Below are 16513 nucleotides of genomic sequence, written 5' to 3' on the forward strand. Positions count from 1 at the left end.
CCCTAAATGGGCGAAATAGATGGTGAGGTTAAAGTATAGGTAGAGCAGGCCAAACAGGTGATCACGCTCACACGAAAAGTCACTGCGTGTCTCTAATCATCCAATAAAGTCTGCTGACTTTGGTAGGACTTTATTAACGCTGGCGCAACTTTCTGGTCTGATTAGGCGTTAGGCAACTCCCTGGACTTTTGCTCTCGTTTATCGAACGTCTAATTGCGATGCACTACCCAGAGAGTGGCGTTGAACGTTTACTATTGTAGGATGCACCTTAGCAGGAGGGGAATCAATAATTTCTGTAGACAAAGCAACTTATCAAGCAGTTCGTAGAGAAAAACAACATGTGACTCAATAATGAGAACATTAAAGGACTCTGGTACAACACAAGATTAAAGCAGCCAAGATAAAAAGCGTTGAATTGTTTCGATGTTGAGCAATGACGTTAAAGGAAGTTTATTTTGCTCTGCTATATGAGCGAATGTTCGTCTGAAACAGTTTTGTCGGCTGCTGTCATTTCTTTAGTTAAGGATAAAAGTTTTCATGCACTTCTTTCCAGTTGTAAGCACATAATGTAGAACTCACCAAATGTTCCATTCCTTTTGCGTGAAAAAGTCTGATTTCTAAATTTGGTGCCCAACCCTCCTTAATTGTGACTGACTGGTGGCAGCTTTCATACCAGCAATTTCCCTTTCTTTACTTTTTTTTTTTGCTGTTATAACTTTAGACGAGGTGTACTTACGGATAAGAGTTCGGCCAGAGCGAGTTTCTTTGGCCCCTTCATCCCAACCAATCCGAGGCCGTATTTTGTAATGGTACACTTCATTTTCCATCATTTTTGTATCATCCCTCGCGCCGAGCTGATCCCAGTGACAAAGGCGCCGGGGTGGCGTCGGATTAAACGACGAATGGCGAAAACAGTGGAAAATTAATTCAGTGTGGGTAGTTACATAATACGGCCATTGGAACGCGTTTCGTATTTTCTACGCGTCCCCATGTCGCACTTCTTCTTTCAGGGTCTTCTTTCGCGTCTTCACCTCTTCTCTCACGATGCTCTCAGGGTCCAAGGCTACAGGAATGTTTAATCAGATTATGTGTATAAGTGCCAGTACATAGAGTAAGGGTTCGCTGCTTAAGCAGTCATAAATGACACAAAGGTCCAGGTCGAATGGCGTCGTGAAGCCGCGCGCACCGCTCGTGTTTATTTTCTTAGCGAAACTTGTTTGCCGTATGCTACGCTGCTTCAACTCTGGCTAGTCGTTGCAGTCTCTATATGCGGACATCTACGCCCGTTTCTCATTTTGTTTCAGCGAGACTTGTAGCGGTTTAAGTTTCTCCTCTCCGGGTTCACCGGCCGCCTTTGCTCCTGCCGTGCTGCCCTGCGTGGCGTCGCGGCGGGAGCGCAAAACAAATGTCACTCGGAAGGCGGCTAGCTGGCCGCTCGGAAGTTCCCTCCGTGCGACCCCCTCGTCGGCGGCAAGTGCCGGTGCGCCGCGCGCTGCATGTCGATGATTCGCCGGGAAGCGGTTGGCCATCATGTGCGGGGGGCTTATCTTGCACCCGTGCAACCGCGCCGGACGCCGCGGTAGCCACGCGCAATGCTAGACGCGGTGCGACGCTTGCCACGGATTCGGCGCACGTCCTTCAAAATCCGGGCGCCACGTCCCGGAGAGTTACGCGCACCGCCACGCCATCAGCGTGGGCGACTGCAGTAGATCCTCGGAGATTGCGTGTAGTGGAGTCCTACCTCATCTTCGCGCTCTCTTAGCTCCTCATTTGCTCGCAGGTGGTCGACATTGGCTATCGTGGCTTCCCTTGTCGCTGTATAGCGGAATATAGCGTGTCGACCAGCCGCGGCGACTCTGATCTTGTGAGCACTACATTGCGTACGAGTTCATCAGATATCTGCGGATTATTTCGCTCACTTTCGCACCGATGTCGTAAAGATGATTGACGCGCGGATCGCAATGCGCAATAAATTACGTTATGCAATGCACCGGTTATGCGCGCGCGCGCTCGCTCGCCAGAGTATGGGAGAAGGGTAGCGTTAGTATAATTGGCGTCAAAAATGTGCGAAAAAAAATGAAATCTTGCAGACCGTGAAGAAAATCGACAAGGGGGAAAAATGTCCGCGTGCATCATGACATACTGGGAGCAATGCTTCCAACAACGATGCAGTGGAATGATGTCTTAGTAGTGCAGGCGCGTACTGTCTCCTAGAAAAGTTTACCGGGTCCAGCACGGTGAGCAAGAAAAACAACCTAATGCCTTAGCAAGATGCAGCATTTGGTAAGGAGTGTACTGTGGTATATACGAATAGGTGCAAGTGCAGAGCACCCGCCGTATGCTCTGGTACACCGATTTTATAGACGAGTAGTAACAGAAAAAAACTGACTCGTCATCCCGACCCTGCGAAAGTGTATGGCCAACGAAGCTGTTAGAAAGCCACTCAAATGCCGTCGATGGGCATATGAAATGTTTTATTGTTCCCTTACACATAGCGGACTTGCAATGAACTGAACGAGTTGCTAGGCAGATCTCCCTTTTATATATGAAGTTTGGTGACGTCACTCACTTATTCGTAGGTGCTGTTGCCCCTTTCCCACGGGAACAGCTTATGCAACCGTAATCTTTACAGGGAAACACACGCGGGAAGAAGGAATGTGCCTCGCATTGTTCACAGGCGCCTTATCATCCATCATTTGGTCTTGACGCTTGTTTTGTGCTTTTCTTTATTGAAATTAATACTGAGCTGTGTGGTGTATGCCTGATGCCAAAGTAGATAGGCACTTTTCTCGGTTTTCTTCTTTTTATTTCTTTTTTTTTTCTTACCGACACGAAAAATTTCGACCAACTAGAGGCCAACAGGAAACCATCGTCCAGGTCATGGCTATCGCGTCTTGTAAACCTTGTAAAACTACACCGTGACATTAAAGGCGCTTAAAGTAAGCATTGGCGCTTATCGCCGCCACGTTTTCCCTGAAACCACGCAGCAGGATTACATTTCTCGGTCGGTGTCGTTTCTTCAGTTAACCTTGTACTAGACGGTGTGTGGTCCAGGGCTCGGCGCAATTCTTACTCAATCTTCTACAACTAGTGGGCCGTACCGCAAGCATGACTGCAGCGTAGTTCAACATACGGAATAGTCCATAATGCCATAAGCAGGCATTATAGTGCGACGGGTGATACCGACTTAAAAAATGCGAGAACTGTCGTGGGTAGAGTGGCACGCACCAATTTTCATAACGACAATGCAAAGCAAATAGCAACGATGCGTCGCCCACTGTTGTTGAATTTCTTGCTGTGTTTCTGCCGCAGACGTTCCGAGCTGTTGTCAATTAAGGAATCGCTTAATGTTAAAGGGCCACCCTCATATTCTGTGTATGTCGTTGTTCGCATCGGTGGTCAGCTGTGTGGCTATAATAAACTTACAATAGAAATCCAGGGAAAACACGGGGAAGGCGGGACAGGGAAATTCAAGACGATGAGCAAAACGAGAACAAGGTAAAAGCAGGAGCCTGCTTTCACCTTGTTCTCGTTTTGCTTATCCTCTTACAATAGAAAAGCAAGACCACGCCGCCTATGCGGTTTTCTTTGTCTCCTTAACCCCCTCTCTGTCATACTTTTCCTCGCACAAAGCTTGCCCTGTCTAGCTGTATGATCCTACAGAAGTGAGTGTTAATTTTTCAGCGCGCGGCGCTGTATGCATACGTGACATGGAATGAGCAAAGGGGTCTCTTCCGACACAGGGATCGCAAGGAGAGGCTGGTCCTCCTGGCCCCCCAGGACCCCCTGGACCACCGGGATTGCCGGGATTCGACGGCGGCACGGGACCTCCTGGACCCATAGTGGGCACCCTCTTCTGAATTTCCCTTAACGCCAGAAAAAGGAAATTGTCCTATTTCTAGTGTGCTGCAAGCCAATTCTTTGCGGCCTTTTGCATTGCCTCGGACCTGTATGCTGCATGTAATACCTTATCACCAGCCAGGATTAGGCGCAAGCTAATACTGTCACCGGCCTGGTAACAGCCGATGCGAAGGACATGGCGTTGTTGCGTTATACGTGTGTCAATTGAAGACTGCCTGGCAGACATAATTGCTGCTAAGAGGACGCACGCGAAAGCACAACTAGTCACAAACATGAAGAAAAGCAATCACGACGACGCGGGCGGCTATTGCTCAAAATAGCTTGTTTTTGGCATAGTTTGGTCCACAGTTTTGTGCGTCAGTATAGACGTTAGGATGGATAGTCGGGCGTGTTGGTTAAGCATGATCTGAAGTGAAAGCGCGACAAACGACGGTGGACGAAGATGTGATGTGTGTGTTCCCTCTTCGTCCAGCGTCGTTGTCTCGCCTTCACTTCAGATCAGTATAGACGCCTTTACGCGAGTAGGATATTTATTTTCCTACGATTAGCCTCTCCACCGTTTAACGGAACGCAGGTCCTATAGAGTCCCTTCAAAAATATCGCGAGAACACGATCGTGTTCAACTTTTGTAGTTCATATCTTTTGCACTTAACTTGAGATTGCTAATTCGCCGTTGTTCCCATCGGATTAGAAAGGCGAGAAGGTAAAATATTATGGAAGATTAAGAAGTGGTTAACGGTTGTGGCTAATATAGAAACTGCGAACCTCTAAAGAAAGTGTGTTCGCTGCTTTCAGGGTCCTCCGGGTGACGTTGGTCCCAGCGGTCCACCCGGCCTCGTGGTGAGTACGTCGTGCACCTCCAAGTGACCCTGGGAAAACCAGAGCGCATAAAAATGCGCGCTGCACAGTAACTATGGCGCATTTTTCAATAGCCGTGGTTCCCCTTCGTGCTTCCTTGTCTTTCAGGGGCCTGTCGGCAAGGATGGACTCCCAGGACCTAAGGTGAGACCAAAATATGGAACAGTTCCGTGCAGCTCAAGCTCGTAACGTGTGTGAAGCCACCAGCGCGCTCTGTAATGTCAATAAACGTCACCTCACTGCCCTTTGACCGCATCTTACGGAGTTGCTGGTCGCACTAAGGGCCACTCTATATGTAGTCCACCTTCTGTGTGAATGATGGGCCATTGGTCATAGGACATCTTTCAACCTTCTCAGTGAAGCATCAAGACACCGCGCACTCAATCTCGTTTCACTACTCCGACCAATCTACACCATGGCTGGGGACAGGTTAGACTCAGGCTATCAGAGCGCGTTGATTTCCGTGGGGTAAAACAGGCAGTACAGGGTACGAATGTTCGCAAGAGCGGCGTTCTTAGAGACGCTCTGTTACAGAAGCTCTGCATAATGTTAACAGCAGGGCTTACTCATTTTTCTTTGCTTGGTAAGCCTCGGGGTCACTTGCATTACTGGGGTCACCAGCTTGACCCGGCAGAGCCACATATTCGCACAAATTGGCTTCACGCTATCTGCACTCTTTCAGGCACGTTTGAAAGGCTCACTGTGGAACGCTGCCTTTGCATTCCCGCATATACGTAGCTTGCTGTATCCTTAAGGCTACTCGAGTGCAGGACGCCACCTCTGCTCGGCGCTGCAGCTGCGCTCGCGAGAGCGCGCCTCACGCCGGCGTTCTTGACCCTCCCCAGGGCGAGAAAGGCGACAAAGGCGAACGCGGCCTTACGACGACGCTGGACGGAAACACGTTCCCGACGGGATTCATCGAAGGCCCCGCCGGACCGCCCGGACCGCCTGGTCCCGCCGGACCGCCAGGCAGGAAGGTGAGCCTGCGCACGTACTTCAGAGGCCTCTTGATCGGAACCTTTGTGAGTCGTCGTGCGGCACTCAGAAAATGCGCCGAGACAAAGATGCCAAGTCGGAAGAGCGACAGAAACAAGAAGCCGAGGCTATATTTTGAAATCAAATAAGCTCATTTTGGGGGCGCTTAACCTTTCATGCTCGGCAATGCGTATCGTAAAGAATGTGGTGCCGAATGCACGAAGCTTTTCGCTCGTAAGGGATATTTGCCATTGGCTGGCCGTCTTCGCTAACGATTTGTGCAGCATACTGATGGGCTAGAATTTACTTTCGTGAAAAATTCTAGCGTAAGATGTTTTTGTGAATACGGGCCGTGATTCGTGCAGACCTCAGATCCGTTGACAACATCGCGCTAGCGTGTTGTTACTAAATGTACTGGAGTATCGTGTACTGTTATTTTCTTTTTATTCCTGCCTAATACTGTGAACAGTAACAGTCTAGAATACGAATCAGTGGCGTTGTACTGCCAAACGCGGCGTAAGCAGCCCAAAGCTGCTAACAAGAATGTAGAAGCACATTGTTAACAGTTTTGAGCTCTGGGAATATATATTTGAGAGAGTGTTAGTAGTAAGGAAGATAAAAGCATAGCACAAGGATTCAACACTTCGAGCATTCTATTAGTCTGTAGAATTCCTGAGGGTGGCCTGATAGTGTTTCATCAGCACAAATTGAAACGCCAGCAGAAATAACTGACCAGAACGCATGTTCCGCATAATTACGTGACAGTGCCACGTGCAATAGCGCCGTAATCGTCTCCTAAACATATAATTGTCCCTAATGTACGTTATGGAACTGGAATTAAGCTACTAATTACAAGTACAGTCGAACATGGAAACTGAACTACGCATTCGTTGTTTTCGACTTGTTCGCGTTTGAATTTACGCTGATATCAACTTCTATTCCACGAAGAATAACGGGAGCAAAGCGTATACAGGAGAGTGGTCGAGATGATTAGCCCGTGTTGTATAATTCGGGTCACCTGGAAGATCACTGATCGAGGAAAAACCTCGGTCAGTGTAAGAGGACATGTGCACTCAAAACAGCACAAAATAGCAAGGTAGGATATTCAAGATAGCACATCAAACCATGTATTTCGTTCTGTGTCGGCTTTTCAAGACTTCTTGGAGGTCGGTTAGAAAACTGAACTGTATGAGCCGCGGCTGCTCATTGGCTACGACATTCTGCATGCTGAGCACAATCGAGGTCGCGGGTTTACTTGCCGGCTGCGGTGTAGTTTTCTTTTTTCATTTTTCTTCTTTATTACTCCTTCTCTCTCTCACCTGTCGCATCCCCTTGCCCCTCCCCCAGTACAGGGTATCCAACCGCAGATAATCTCTGGTTAACCTCTCTCTCTCTCTCTCTCTCTCTCTCTCTCTCTCTCTCTCTCTCTCTCTCTCTCTCTCTCTCTCTCTCTCTCTCGGCGGCCGCATTTCCGTTTGGTGAAATCTAAAAACGCCCATTTACTTAGATTTAGGTGCACCTGAATGGACCCCAAGTGGCCAAAATTATTCCGGGAGCCACCCCTACGGCGACTCTCATAGACCCGTGCTACTTGGTGACATTAAACCGCAAGAATCAATCAATCAATCAATCAATCAATCAATCAATCAATTAATCAATCAATCACTAACGAGCATCATAACGCTTTCGATTCCAGCACATTACGTGTGTTCACCAGCAGCGCATGCTGCTCATAAACAAGTTGGGTGGATGCATTGGTGGAAACGAAGTTCAAAGAGCACAGTCCGAGCAGTGTCCAACAGAAAAGTGTAAGTCGTTGTTTATCGCCAAGTCGAATGCCGGCCGAATGTACACGCATCGGCAATAAAACTATAAGAATGGCAAGAAGAGGAAGCCGCAACTCGCTTTTTCTCGCACAAGTCGGCCGTGGCATGCGATGGTGCGCACATCTAGATATCCAGCGCTGCCCGCCCATCATCGCGCACCGAAAATCCCCAATGCCGGTTGTGCGGAGTGCAGTCGTGATACGAAAAGGGCAATTTATCCTTCTTAATACCCCCCGCTCTGTTTCCTCTGCTACCCGGCGTTTGAAATAAACCGAGCGCGGCGTCGGCGCTGAGAGACGGGAATCCCGCTGAGTATCGAGCCGCAATGCAACGGTTGGGATGAGTGGGCCGCAGCGCTAGAGCGGCCGCTACAGACACGGCCACGCCGGCATCCATCACTTTCCCGCCGCGGGACCCAGCTTCGCAGTTGCGGCCGGATAATCGGTTTACGGTGCCTCCTGGCCGCGTAATCCCGTTGCGCCCGTTCCTCTCCTATCTCGCCGAGCGGTGGGTTTTACAACGGATCAGGTTACGTCCTTCCTCTAACCACTGCTGACTGCTCACTCCGGCCGAAAAGTCCCATTACGATCTGCCTTCTAGCTACACATTTCACATCAGCCTGCATCCAATGTTTTGTCGCAGCGAAAGTACGGAAATCGAGGAGATTATTGTCGCTGGGAGTCGGCAGTGACGGGCTAGCAAAGTGACTTCGTCGAGCGCTCTCTGTGAGATTGCTGGTGTACTGGCTTCCCGCGCTTGTGACTGGCCCAGTGGGACCTTCGTTTAGTGTATGTGTGCGTGTGTGTGATGCAAAGCGAGCCACATGTATGTCATGCGTGATCGACTGCTCCATGGACTATATAATAAAAGATGGCACTTGAAAGCTGCCTTTCAAGTATTTTTCGAGCAAAAAAAGAAAAGAAAAGAACTAAGGAGGAATACTAAAGCCTTCAACCATGCTTTCGTTCGATTTCGCCGATCTATAACATGGCTGCACCGGCAGAATTTTGCTTGTCGCCGTACGGCGCCTTAAAGCTGGCCAAATTTTCAGTAAAGTATGTATCTTCTACGCCGTTTGCCGGTACAAGAAGGAGTAGGCTGAATGGTCTAATTAGCAACGGTGGTTAAGACAATGGTCCGAGTCCTTCCCGATCAAAGCACAAGAGATGATGACAGGCCACTGTATAGCATCTACACTGAGCAGTCCTGGAACTCTGAAGCAACGGGCAACCGAAGAGTTTGACAAGCAGCGTTGTTGCCAGGGAGCTGCCGCCGCAGCGACTTGGAATAAAGAGGCACATTTTGGGCTCCGTTCTATTTCGGCACACGCTGCGGACGTATACCAATCTTCGGATGACAGTACCACATGACATCAAGAGCTGTTTCATGTACTGAATGGGAAACCGTCGATTGGCGATAAATAATGTTCAGTGACTACTAATCACTAATGAGGCGTTGTTCATCTTCAGAAAAGCGCGAAACAGCGGGGCTTACAGAAAGGCAACACAAGACAGTGCTATCTGTAAACAAACAAAAATTTATTCACGGGAATTAAACATCAAGGGCGATTGCAACTTGGTTGCATAACCATATATTCAAGAAAACAAAACTAAACTAATGAAAACAACAAAATTACTGCATATAAATTATACTTATTTTCTCGACGAAGCGATACTGGGCTCATGCCCAGTAATTTGGAACATTGCCCTTCGGTCATCTGTCAAACTTCACCGCAATGCGCCAGCGTAACTCAATGGACAGCATTTTCAAAAATATATAATTTGAGAAACCGGCCCAATTTCATCATGTTTCAGTTAGCTACGTAGAAAGGGGAAAGTTAGTAACTTCCCTTCTCCGTTATAGCGGTGTTCTGGCCTTGATGAATATACTGCTATTGCGCAGAAGGGAATTCACGACTAGGTGCCGTTGAATGCGCGTGTTATTATGTGCGAGTACCCACTCGGCGTTGCTAACTGAAAGTTGTTGAAATTCGACCGACCTCCCGGAATATCAATTTTTGAAAATACTGCCCCATGATTTACGATGGTGCTTTGCGGTGAAGTTCGACAGATTGCCGAAGGGGCAATGTCCAAAATTCCTGGGAATGCTGGCTTACACAAGTTTCTGCTTGTCTTTGAATATACCGTAGTATGTCTCAGTTATTTCCCGTGTGTGCTGATACATGTTCCCTTCTCTTTTTTCTTTTTTCCATTTTGTCGTTGCGCCTTTCGGGAGCCTGCCAGATTGCGAAAGCCATTAGTATAACTGCGGTAATATGAAACTGTGCGTGTCTTTCCTGCTTTCCTTTTGTTTGTTTTTTAGTTTCTTCCATTTTCGTCGCAACTGCATATCAAAAGTCACTGCCCTATTTGATTTCTGGTTTATTTGTGGGCTTTTTTGGTACGTCATCTCGTAAACATTCAGCGTGATGCAGTCAGTACACAGACACAGCGCAGGCATTGGACACACACACACAGCGCTGGGTGTCCCTCCTGTTTATCCCCGGTGCTCTTGCACTGGTTTTAATATGTTGAATGCTTTTGAAATAGCACTTAACAATTATTTCGAACTGCGATTCCTTACACGTTCGCGGTAGGGGATTATTTGCTCTAAAGAATTAAAAATTGCCACGAATCTGCAAAGGAGCACGACACTGTCATATATTAAGCGGGGATGAGGCGCGCTGTTATTGTTAACTGCTGTAATGTTATATTGCCTTCATCCCCTCCGTCGAAATAAGCAAACAGCATCTTTCTTCTGTCTAAGAAAGCTCGATGCAGAACGTTGCTCTCTTATTTATTTTCGGCCAGAGCTTCGTGAAACATTGCACATTCGTGTCGAGGTCATATATATGTTGCGACGTTGTTAAAGGGGTGCCTCATTGCCGCTTCAACGCAGGAGAAAGGGCACGAGCACTCGCTCTTCCACGAGGTGTACACAGAGCTTCCAGGTCCGCCATCATCGTCTTTCCGCTTCAGAAATGAGCACAGTAACGAGGCACTAGTGATAGAGCTGCGTCTTCGTCTCGCGGCAGCCGAAAGGCGTAAGTGACAAAGCTCTAACTGATGGTTCTCGGCGGATTTAGTCGTGGCGGCCATGTTGGAGAACCCACTGGCATGCAGGGAGGAGAGTTGCGCCTTAATCCGATCCGCTTATCCTGGGCTTATCCGCAGCGGCTCTCTGTGCAATGTGTTAATGGGGCTTGGCGATGTGGTGTCGGCGATGTCCCGTCACGTGCGTGCCATCTACACGCCACGCCACGCTGTAGTTAGGAGCATCAATCACGCGCGGCGCTCCGCGCCTCACCGAGCACGGCCGTCGTTCACCTCGAAGGTTCTCCGCGGGGTTATATAAAGAGCTCGACCACGGGCGGGAACACCGTGTCTGCCGCTGCAAATATAAACTGAAATGAGCTGCTTTTCGGTTCGCTTCAGCCGCACTTAAATTTTCACTAACAGCGAGGCGTCATTTTCGACCTCTGTTCTTTTATGGAGGGGAAGGAGCAGCGAATTATGAACCGGCGCTCAAAAGAGACCCGAAGAATGATGATTTTAAATAGACAGAGAGAGAGAAATGGGGAAACGCGGACGTGGCAGCCCACTCCGGTCGGTCACGGAGAAACGAACCTTCTTTCACGCTTCGTCTGTAAATGCAAGGTGAAGTTAATTATACTCTAATTGACAGGAACATGGACTGGCGTTCTTTTGACCAAGACATCTACCCGAGAGGAAGCAAGAAAAGTACTCGGAGGGGGAGCCGGAGCTCTGACTCCGGTTGTAAAGGAGCACGAAGAAGGCAGTAACACGTTCGCCGCGTTTTGCAGCGTCTCGGGATACCGACATGCCGCCGTGTCGTTTCTTTCCTCTTCCTGAATGTTTCAGCGATGAAAAAGAGGGTAGACATAAAATTTACTTGAAACAGGCTCCTTCCAAATAGAGAAACGAGACAGCTGTTTTCTTCGAAGCACACTCGAGGGCACATCGTTATTGTTTTCTGCTTCGAGACCAGCTGCAGTCTCCACTGTAGTGTTTAAATTAGTTGAAAGGTTATGACTCTGACAAGATCGGGGAAGGAGGGGGGACGTCTTTATTTTTTAAATATAATAAGAGGTAACATAATAAAATATCCCCACATTCTCGCCATCCGATGAACCGTTTTCACGTCGAGTGATGGTGGAAATAGGACCCGTCGCAACTAAACAGAAGAGGTAAAACAATAACACGAAAGCAGGACAGATAGCGCAGAGGGTTCAAGCACGCCAAGCAGCCGAAGAAACAGTGCGCCCTCCCAAGCCGCGCGCCGTCAGATTATACGCGGAACAGCTTATGGTGTTCGTGTGTGTTGAGCAGGCGTATCTGCCTGCGTGACTGTGCGTGCGTGAGCTCGCGCGGGGTGGGGGAGGTCGCATTTTTCGGTCCAGGCATTCCAGAGATAGCTGTCGCCCTAGCTCGAGCGGGTCCCTCCAACGACATTGGCGCGACGAGGAAAGAGAAAAATGTGGCCAGCGGCGAGCGCCGTTTCGCTTGCGTTTGTTTTGCCAGCCTTGTCTTCCTCGAGCGATGCCTCTGTCCGCGCGTCGAGTGAGGAAAGAGGCGGCCTGCGGACCGCGATGCGCTTCCGCCGCCTCGGGGACGCTTTATCGCCTGATACTTTAATTCACGCCGCTTGGACATTGAGATGTCTTTTTTTTTTATTTGCCTCTGTTCCTTGCAACGATTTCTCGATTACAAATTGCGAAGAAGGCCGTAGATGGCAGTGATCTCGGCTGTATGCCTCTGTTGTAACGTTACACCGCCGCTTATTATTCCTCGCGTGTTACGCGACCGCCGCCGCTCTGTGTCCTGTGAGCGACGCACGAAGGCTTAAACGACATCAGCAGGCCTTGATTATGAGGGCCCATATTGCTAAAAGGGCTCTTAGTCGCAGGTGCCCGATAACTGGTACCGGCGCTGCCGTTCTTATCTGGCAAGCGGCGTACTTAGTATCCATGGCGGAAGCCGATATAGATTTCCCTGGGTAGAGGCGAGGCACTCTGACATGCTGCCGTGAACTTTCTGCGTATTATTTGTGCGGTTACGCTGTATATAGCTTCCTTCTGTCAGAAGAAATAACTCCCCGGCGCCGACTTGGGCACTAAAACGAGGTGACCGCACTATCGAACCGTTATGAAGCAATGGGTATATCTGGCAGTACGTGTCTTCTCCTTGCCTCAATTAGTTGAAGGGGAGATAAAAGAGGGACAGCTATGGGACAGAAACTGAGGCTGGCTCATAAATTCTATTACAGTTAACTCTTGTGCGATCTAATGTGGAACAGTTTGAGAAGCCAGATTTATTTATTGTTACTTTTTTTCTCCATTCTAATGAACCTAAAAAGGCTCCTAAAGAAACGACTCTGTGCATCCGTGTTATCGGAATTTTATACCATGTGTATATGCTACTACAATAGTAGGCGCTTTCGTTAAATGGCTGCTAAATGCGTCATCGACGTCATCATATTACGCCCTGCGCCGCGGCCTGCGGCAAGTTGTCGGCACAAAACTGCAATTCGAAGGGTGCCAATCAGCTGTGCGGTCACACGTGTCGTGCTCTTTGGCTTCTGGGCGGATGACTTAGCCGCCATCTTGCGCTAGCAGCGTAACGGGTTTTGTTGCTGCTCTCATTCTCCCTCGCTTACTTAGACGGTTCGATTATATTACGCACATCTTCGGTTGGACCGGGAACGACCCCCGAACGTTTTCGTTGTATACGTCGCGCATCGCAGCGCTGCATCTAAAGCAGCATCGAGGTCCTCGAAGACATTATTGTACGCTGGTGTATGATGGAAAACAATGAGTACTGCTTCAGACGAAGCTGGCGCCGATACTTATCAAGCAGATGACAGAGCGTGTTGCCATATCGCTAAGTGACATGCCAAAAACTATAAGTGCGCCAAATGTCAAGTTCATTGCCGATCCACCTTCAGAGGATTACCCAGGTATGCACAAGGAGATAAAAGCTTTGAGGCAAACGTCGAAAGATAATTCGTCGCACATGCATTCAATCGAGAAGGCATGGCGTCGGCATTTCTGTCGCCGAATGTCTATATAGGCAATCTACTGCAGTTGCTATGAGTACACTGCGTTCATCGATGGTCAATCCGCTGCCACAAACACCTAGCAATAGTAGCACTCAGAACCCTGGTAACAAAAATATAAAGATCGTTGACTCAAGCGACGAGTGTCCACTGCTGCCTACGATAAGTCAACGAGAGTGGCCACAGCCGCATCTTGCTTCAGCTTTAGATTGCGGCCAGGACCAAGACCAATAAGTTGTCACCATGATAAGGCCCTATAAACACTCCCCGAGTACTACTGGTTAGCTTACACATTCCGACTGCTTGTTGTGCACTTCAAATACTGGATCTTCTGAAGGTCAGTTGGCTTGTTCGTAGGTTACGGTGTTTATTACTGGCGGTGTTAGTCCTGAATCTGCTACTAACCAAATTTGAGGAGCACCATGACTGGCGTTTTGCGCTCGTTCTGTAACGAAGTCAAGGGAACGTCTATTTGGTGGAATGCCAGAGGCCCGAAATTCGGTATTTCGTACTTTTGCCTTCCCCTCCCCCTTTTTTTAAAATTTATTTCAGCACAAATTTCCTTGTTGTCGTCATTTGTGAAACAAACGTTTAGACTACCATTTGGCTATTAGGTTACGAAGCTTTAATGCGTGCTTTCTGCACGCGACTGCCGCAAGATTATCGTTTACTTCAGGGGTGAGCTCATCCATTTCCTGAATACGCCGACCCCTGCTTGAGCGTAAAATTAAACGACCCAAAATCACGCTTGTAAAGGCCTGCACGTCACCTTCGATAGGGTTTAATATAGCGAGACTAGGTACAGTTTTAGCAGTTACATCTGGGCGAGAACTGAACCATCTGTGCCCATTCCCTGGTATGGGAAAACTTAAATATGGCGTGTAGGGAAATACGGTGTGATGTCCTTTGCGTCGGATAGTGAGCTTTGCTCTTCAAACAATTGAAGTCTAACATTTCTACGGGAGCTGACTTAGAGCAGCTGCCTCAAGGGTTCAACTTTTACCTCGCGGTTCCACAGCAACAGTATCCTGTGGTTTTCGGATAACGAATATCATGGCATCACATTTCAACTTAAGTTAAAATCAAGCGCCGCCTTTCTTCAACACATCTACTGGACAGAGTTTCAATAGTTCATGGGGGAGATGTTTCAAGACTGTTAAAGACCGTCTTCATACGAGGCTCTCAGATCTGTTCAACGATGCCGTCCGAAGCGCCATGTACGCTCTTAGAAGTATCTCAAAAATTTCTGAACTTGCAGTCTTATAGCAGCAGCTGCATGCAATTCGCCGTCGGGTAGAGAGAGAGAGAGAGAGAAGAAGGAAAGGCAGGACAGTTAACTAAAGTTTCGCCCGGTTGGCTACCCTTCACGTGGGGAAGGGGAAGGCAGACGCACCAAGTCCACTTACGACCTTAGGTATACATGACTCCAGCGCCGTATCGACACACATCATTCACTCACTAAGTTGAAAACTTTCTATGAGCCACTCGTCCCACATAAGCCTCTGTCACTATATTGGTGCGCTGTCTTCGCGAACAACGCCCAACAGTACCACCCTCTAAGTACCCGGATCTCCACCAAGGTTGCCGAGAAGTTGGCGTATCTGAGGTCTGCTTGAGAGTTGCCGGTCCACCACACCCGTTCGTCACGCGTGATCTGTGTGTTGCATCAATGTAGCGCGATTCTCGAGTATGTTATATATCGCCTTCCAGCCATCATCATCACTACCATCTTTTTCACTAAGTTTGGTTTTAAATAAATCATTACCTCACATTTGCTTTTCGCAGGCTCGTTTCTCCTCCGAGCTCCTCCGGTGCACCCTTTGCCAGAACGAGCAGCTTCCTAAAAATTAATGTGGGCTCTGATGAGCACATGACTTGGTCGTGTTGCGGCTTAAGGTGGTGCTAGGGCAAGGAATCCACCATGCTCGTCGACGAGTACGTCCAGTAGTAGGAATGAAGGAAAAAGGGTTTATTGGCTTAGTTACGCGCCTCCAGTTGCGGAAGCCCACTCCATGCAGGCGCAAGTTAAACGTCCGAGTTCACGTCAGGACCCTCGGCCCCACTGCACGAAGCCGCCTCCGAAACCCGATGGTATGGAATATGTGGCAGGATGGGAATCCACGGTCGGGGTCGTTCTTCAGTAGCATTTGATGTTGGCCCCCCTCGTCATTACTTCAGGCCGTCAGGTAGTGGTAGGGGTAGTGGCATTTTGTGGACGCGTCAGCAGTCGGTGTCCACGCGGCGTTGACGTCTGGATAGGCGCTGAAAGATGGGTGGGGGTTTGCCTCGTGGCAAACGTCTAATTAACCACTTTGTGGTGTGTTGCGTACTCCAAGGTAGCGTATCGTACTGCTGCCGAGTTGTAGCGACGCCTGCCTATCGAAGCTCGACCGACGTTACTATTGGGTAGCATGGCGTTGTCGGCGGGCTGCAGGCATCCGGTAGACCATGGCGACCGGGCAAGGACGAGACGATTTCTAGTGCGAAACTTGCACGGTTTATTGAAAGGTTGATGAAAGATGATCAGAAGAGAACGAAGTGATCTAAAAGTACATTTCGGAGCCCCTTAAATAGGCTCTCTACAATCGTGGGAGGGATCTTACTTCCGTCGACGTCACGTGACCAGCACAGAGTCGGATTGGCGGAAAGAGGGCCCCGCCTCCGGTTATACCACGCCTCTGGTGGTACCGAGCCTCCTGGAATTGTAGACGCTTGTCCGTCTCTTTTGTGCGTTGCTGGTTCGTGGAAGTTCTCCTGTAGAGTTTCACCGTTCGAGGAAAGGGTCCCTCTAAAGTCGCACACACACACAAAAAAGAGGCCTGTAAACACTGCAGGGCTTCCGCCAGACCGGCAGACACTCGAAATGGTCATGGCGAATTAGGAAGTCACGCTTTATTTCGACGAGGCATGGTGGGTGA

At 48.9% G+C, this 16513-nt stretch overlaps 1 protein-coding gene across 6 annotated transcripts in view; it reads left to right on the forward strand.

Annotated features, from left to right (window-relative positions):
- LOC142579011 (uncharacterized) overlaps positions 1-16513 on the forward strand; it is a 465789-nt gene that overhangs the window by 359102 nt on the left and 90174 nt on the right. For all 6 annotated transcript variants that reach the window (XM_075688787.1, XM_075688827.1, XM_075688796.1 and 3 more), the window contains 4 exons: positions 3744-3842; positions 4657-4701; positions 4828-4863; positions 5565-5696. In XM_075688787.1, coding sequence (XP_075544902.1) covers positions 3744-3842; positions 4657-4701; positions 4828-4863; positions 5565-5696 — 312 coding nt within the window. The remainder of the gene's footprint in view (positions 1-3743; positions 3843-4656; positions 4702-4827; positions 4864-5564; positions 5697-16513) is intronic.

Source organism: Dermacentor variabilis, chromosome 1 (genome assembly GCF_050947875.1).
Source record: "Dermacentor variabilis isolate Ectoservices chromosome 1, ASM5094787v1, whole genome shotgun sequence".
NCBI classification, from domain to species: Eukaryota; Metazoa; Arthropoda; class Arachnida; order Ixodida; family Ixodidae; genus Dermacentor; species Dermacentor variabilis.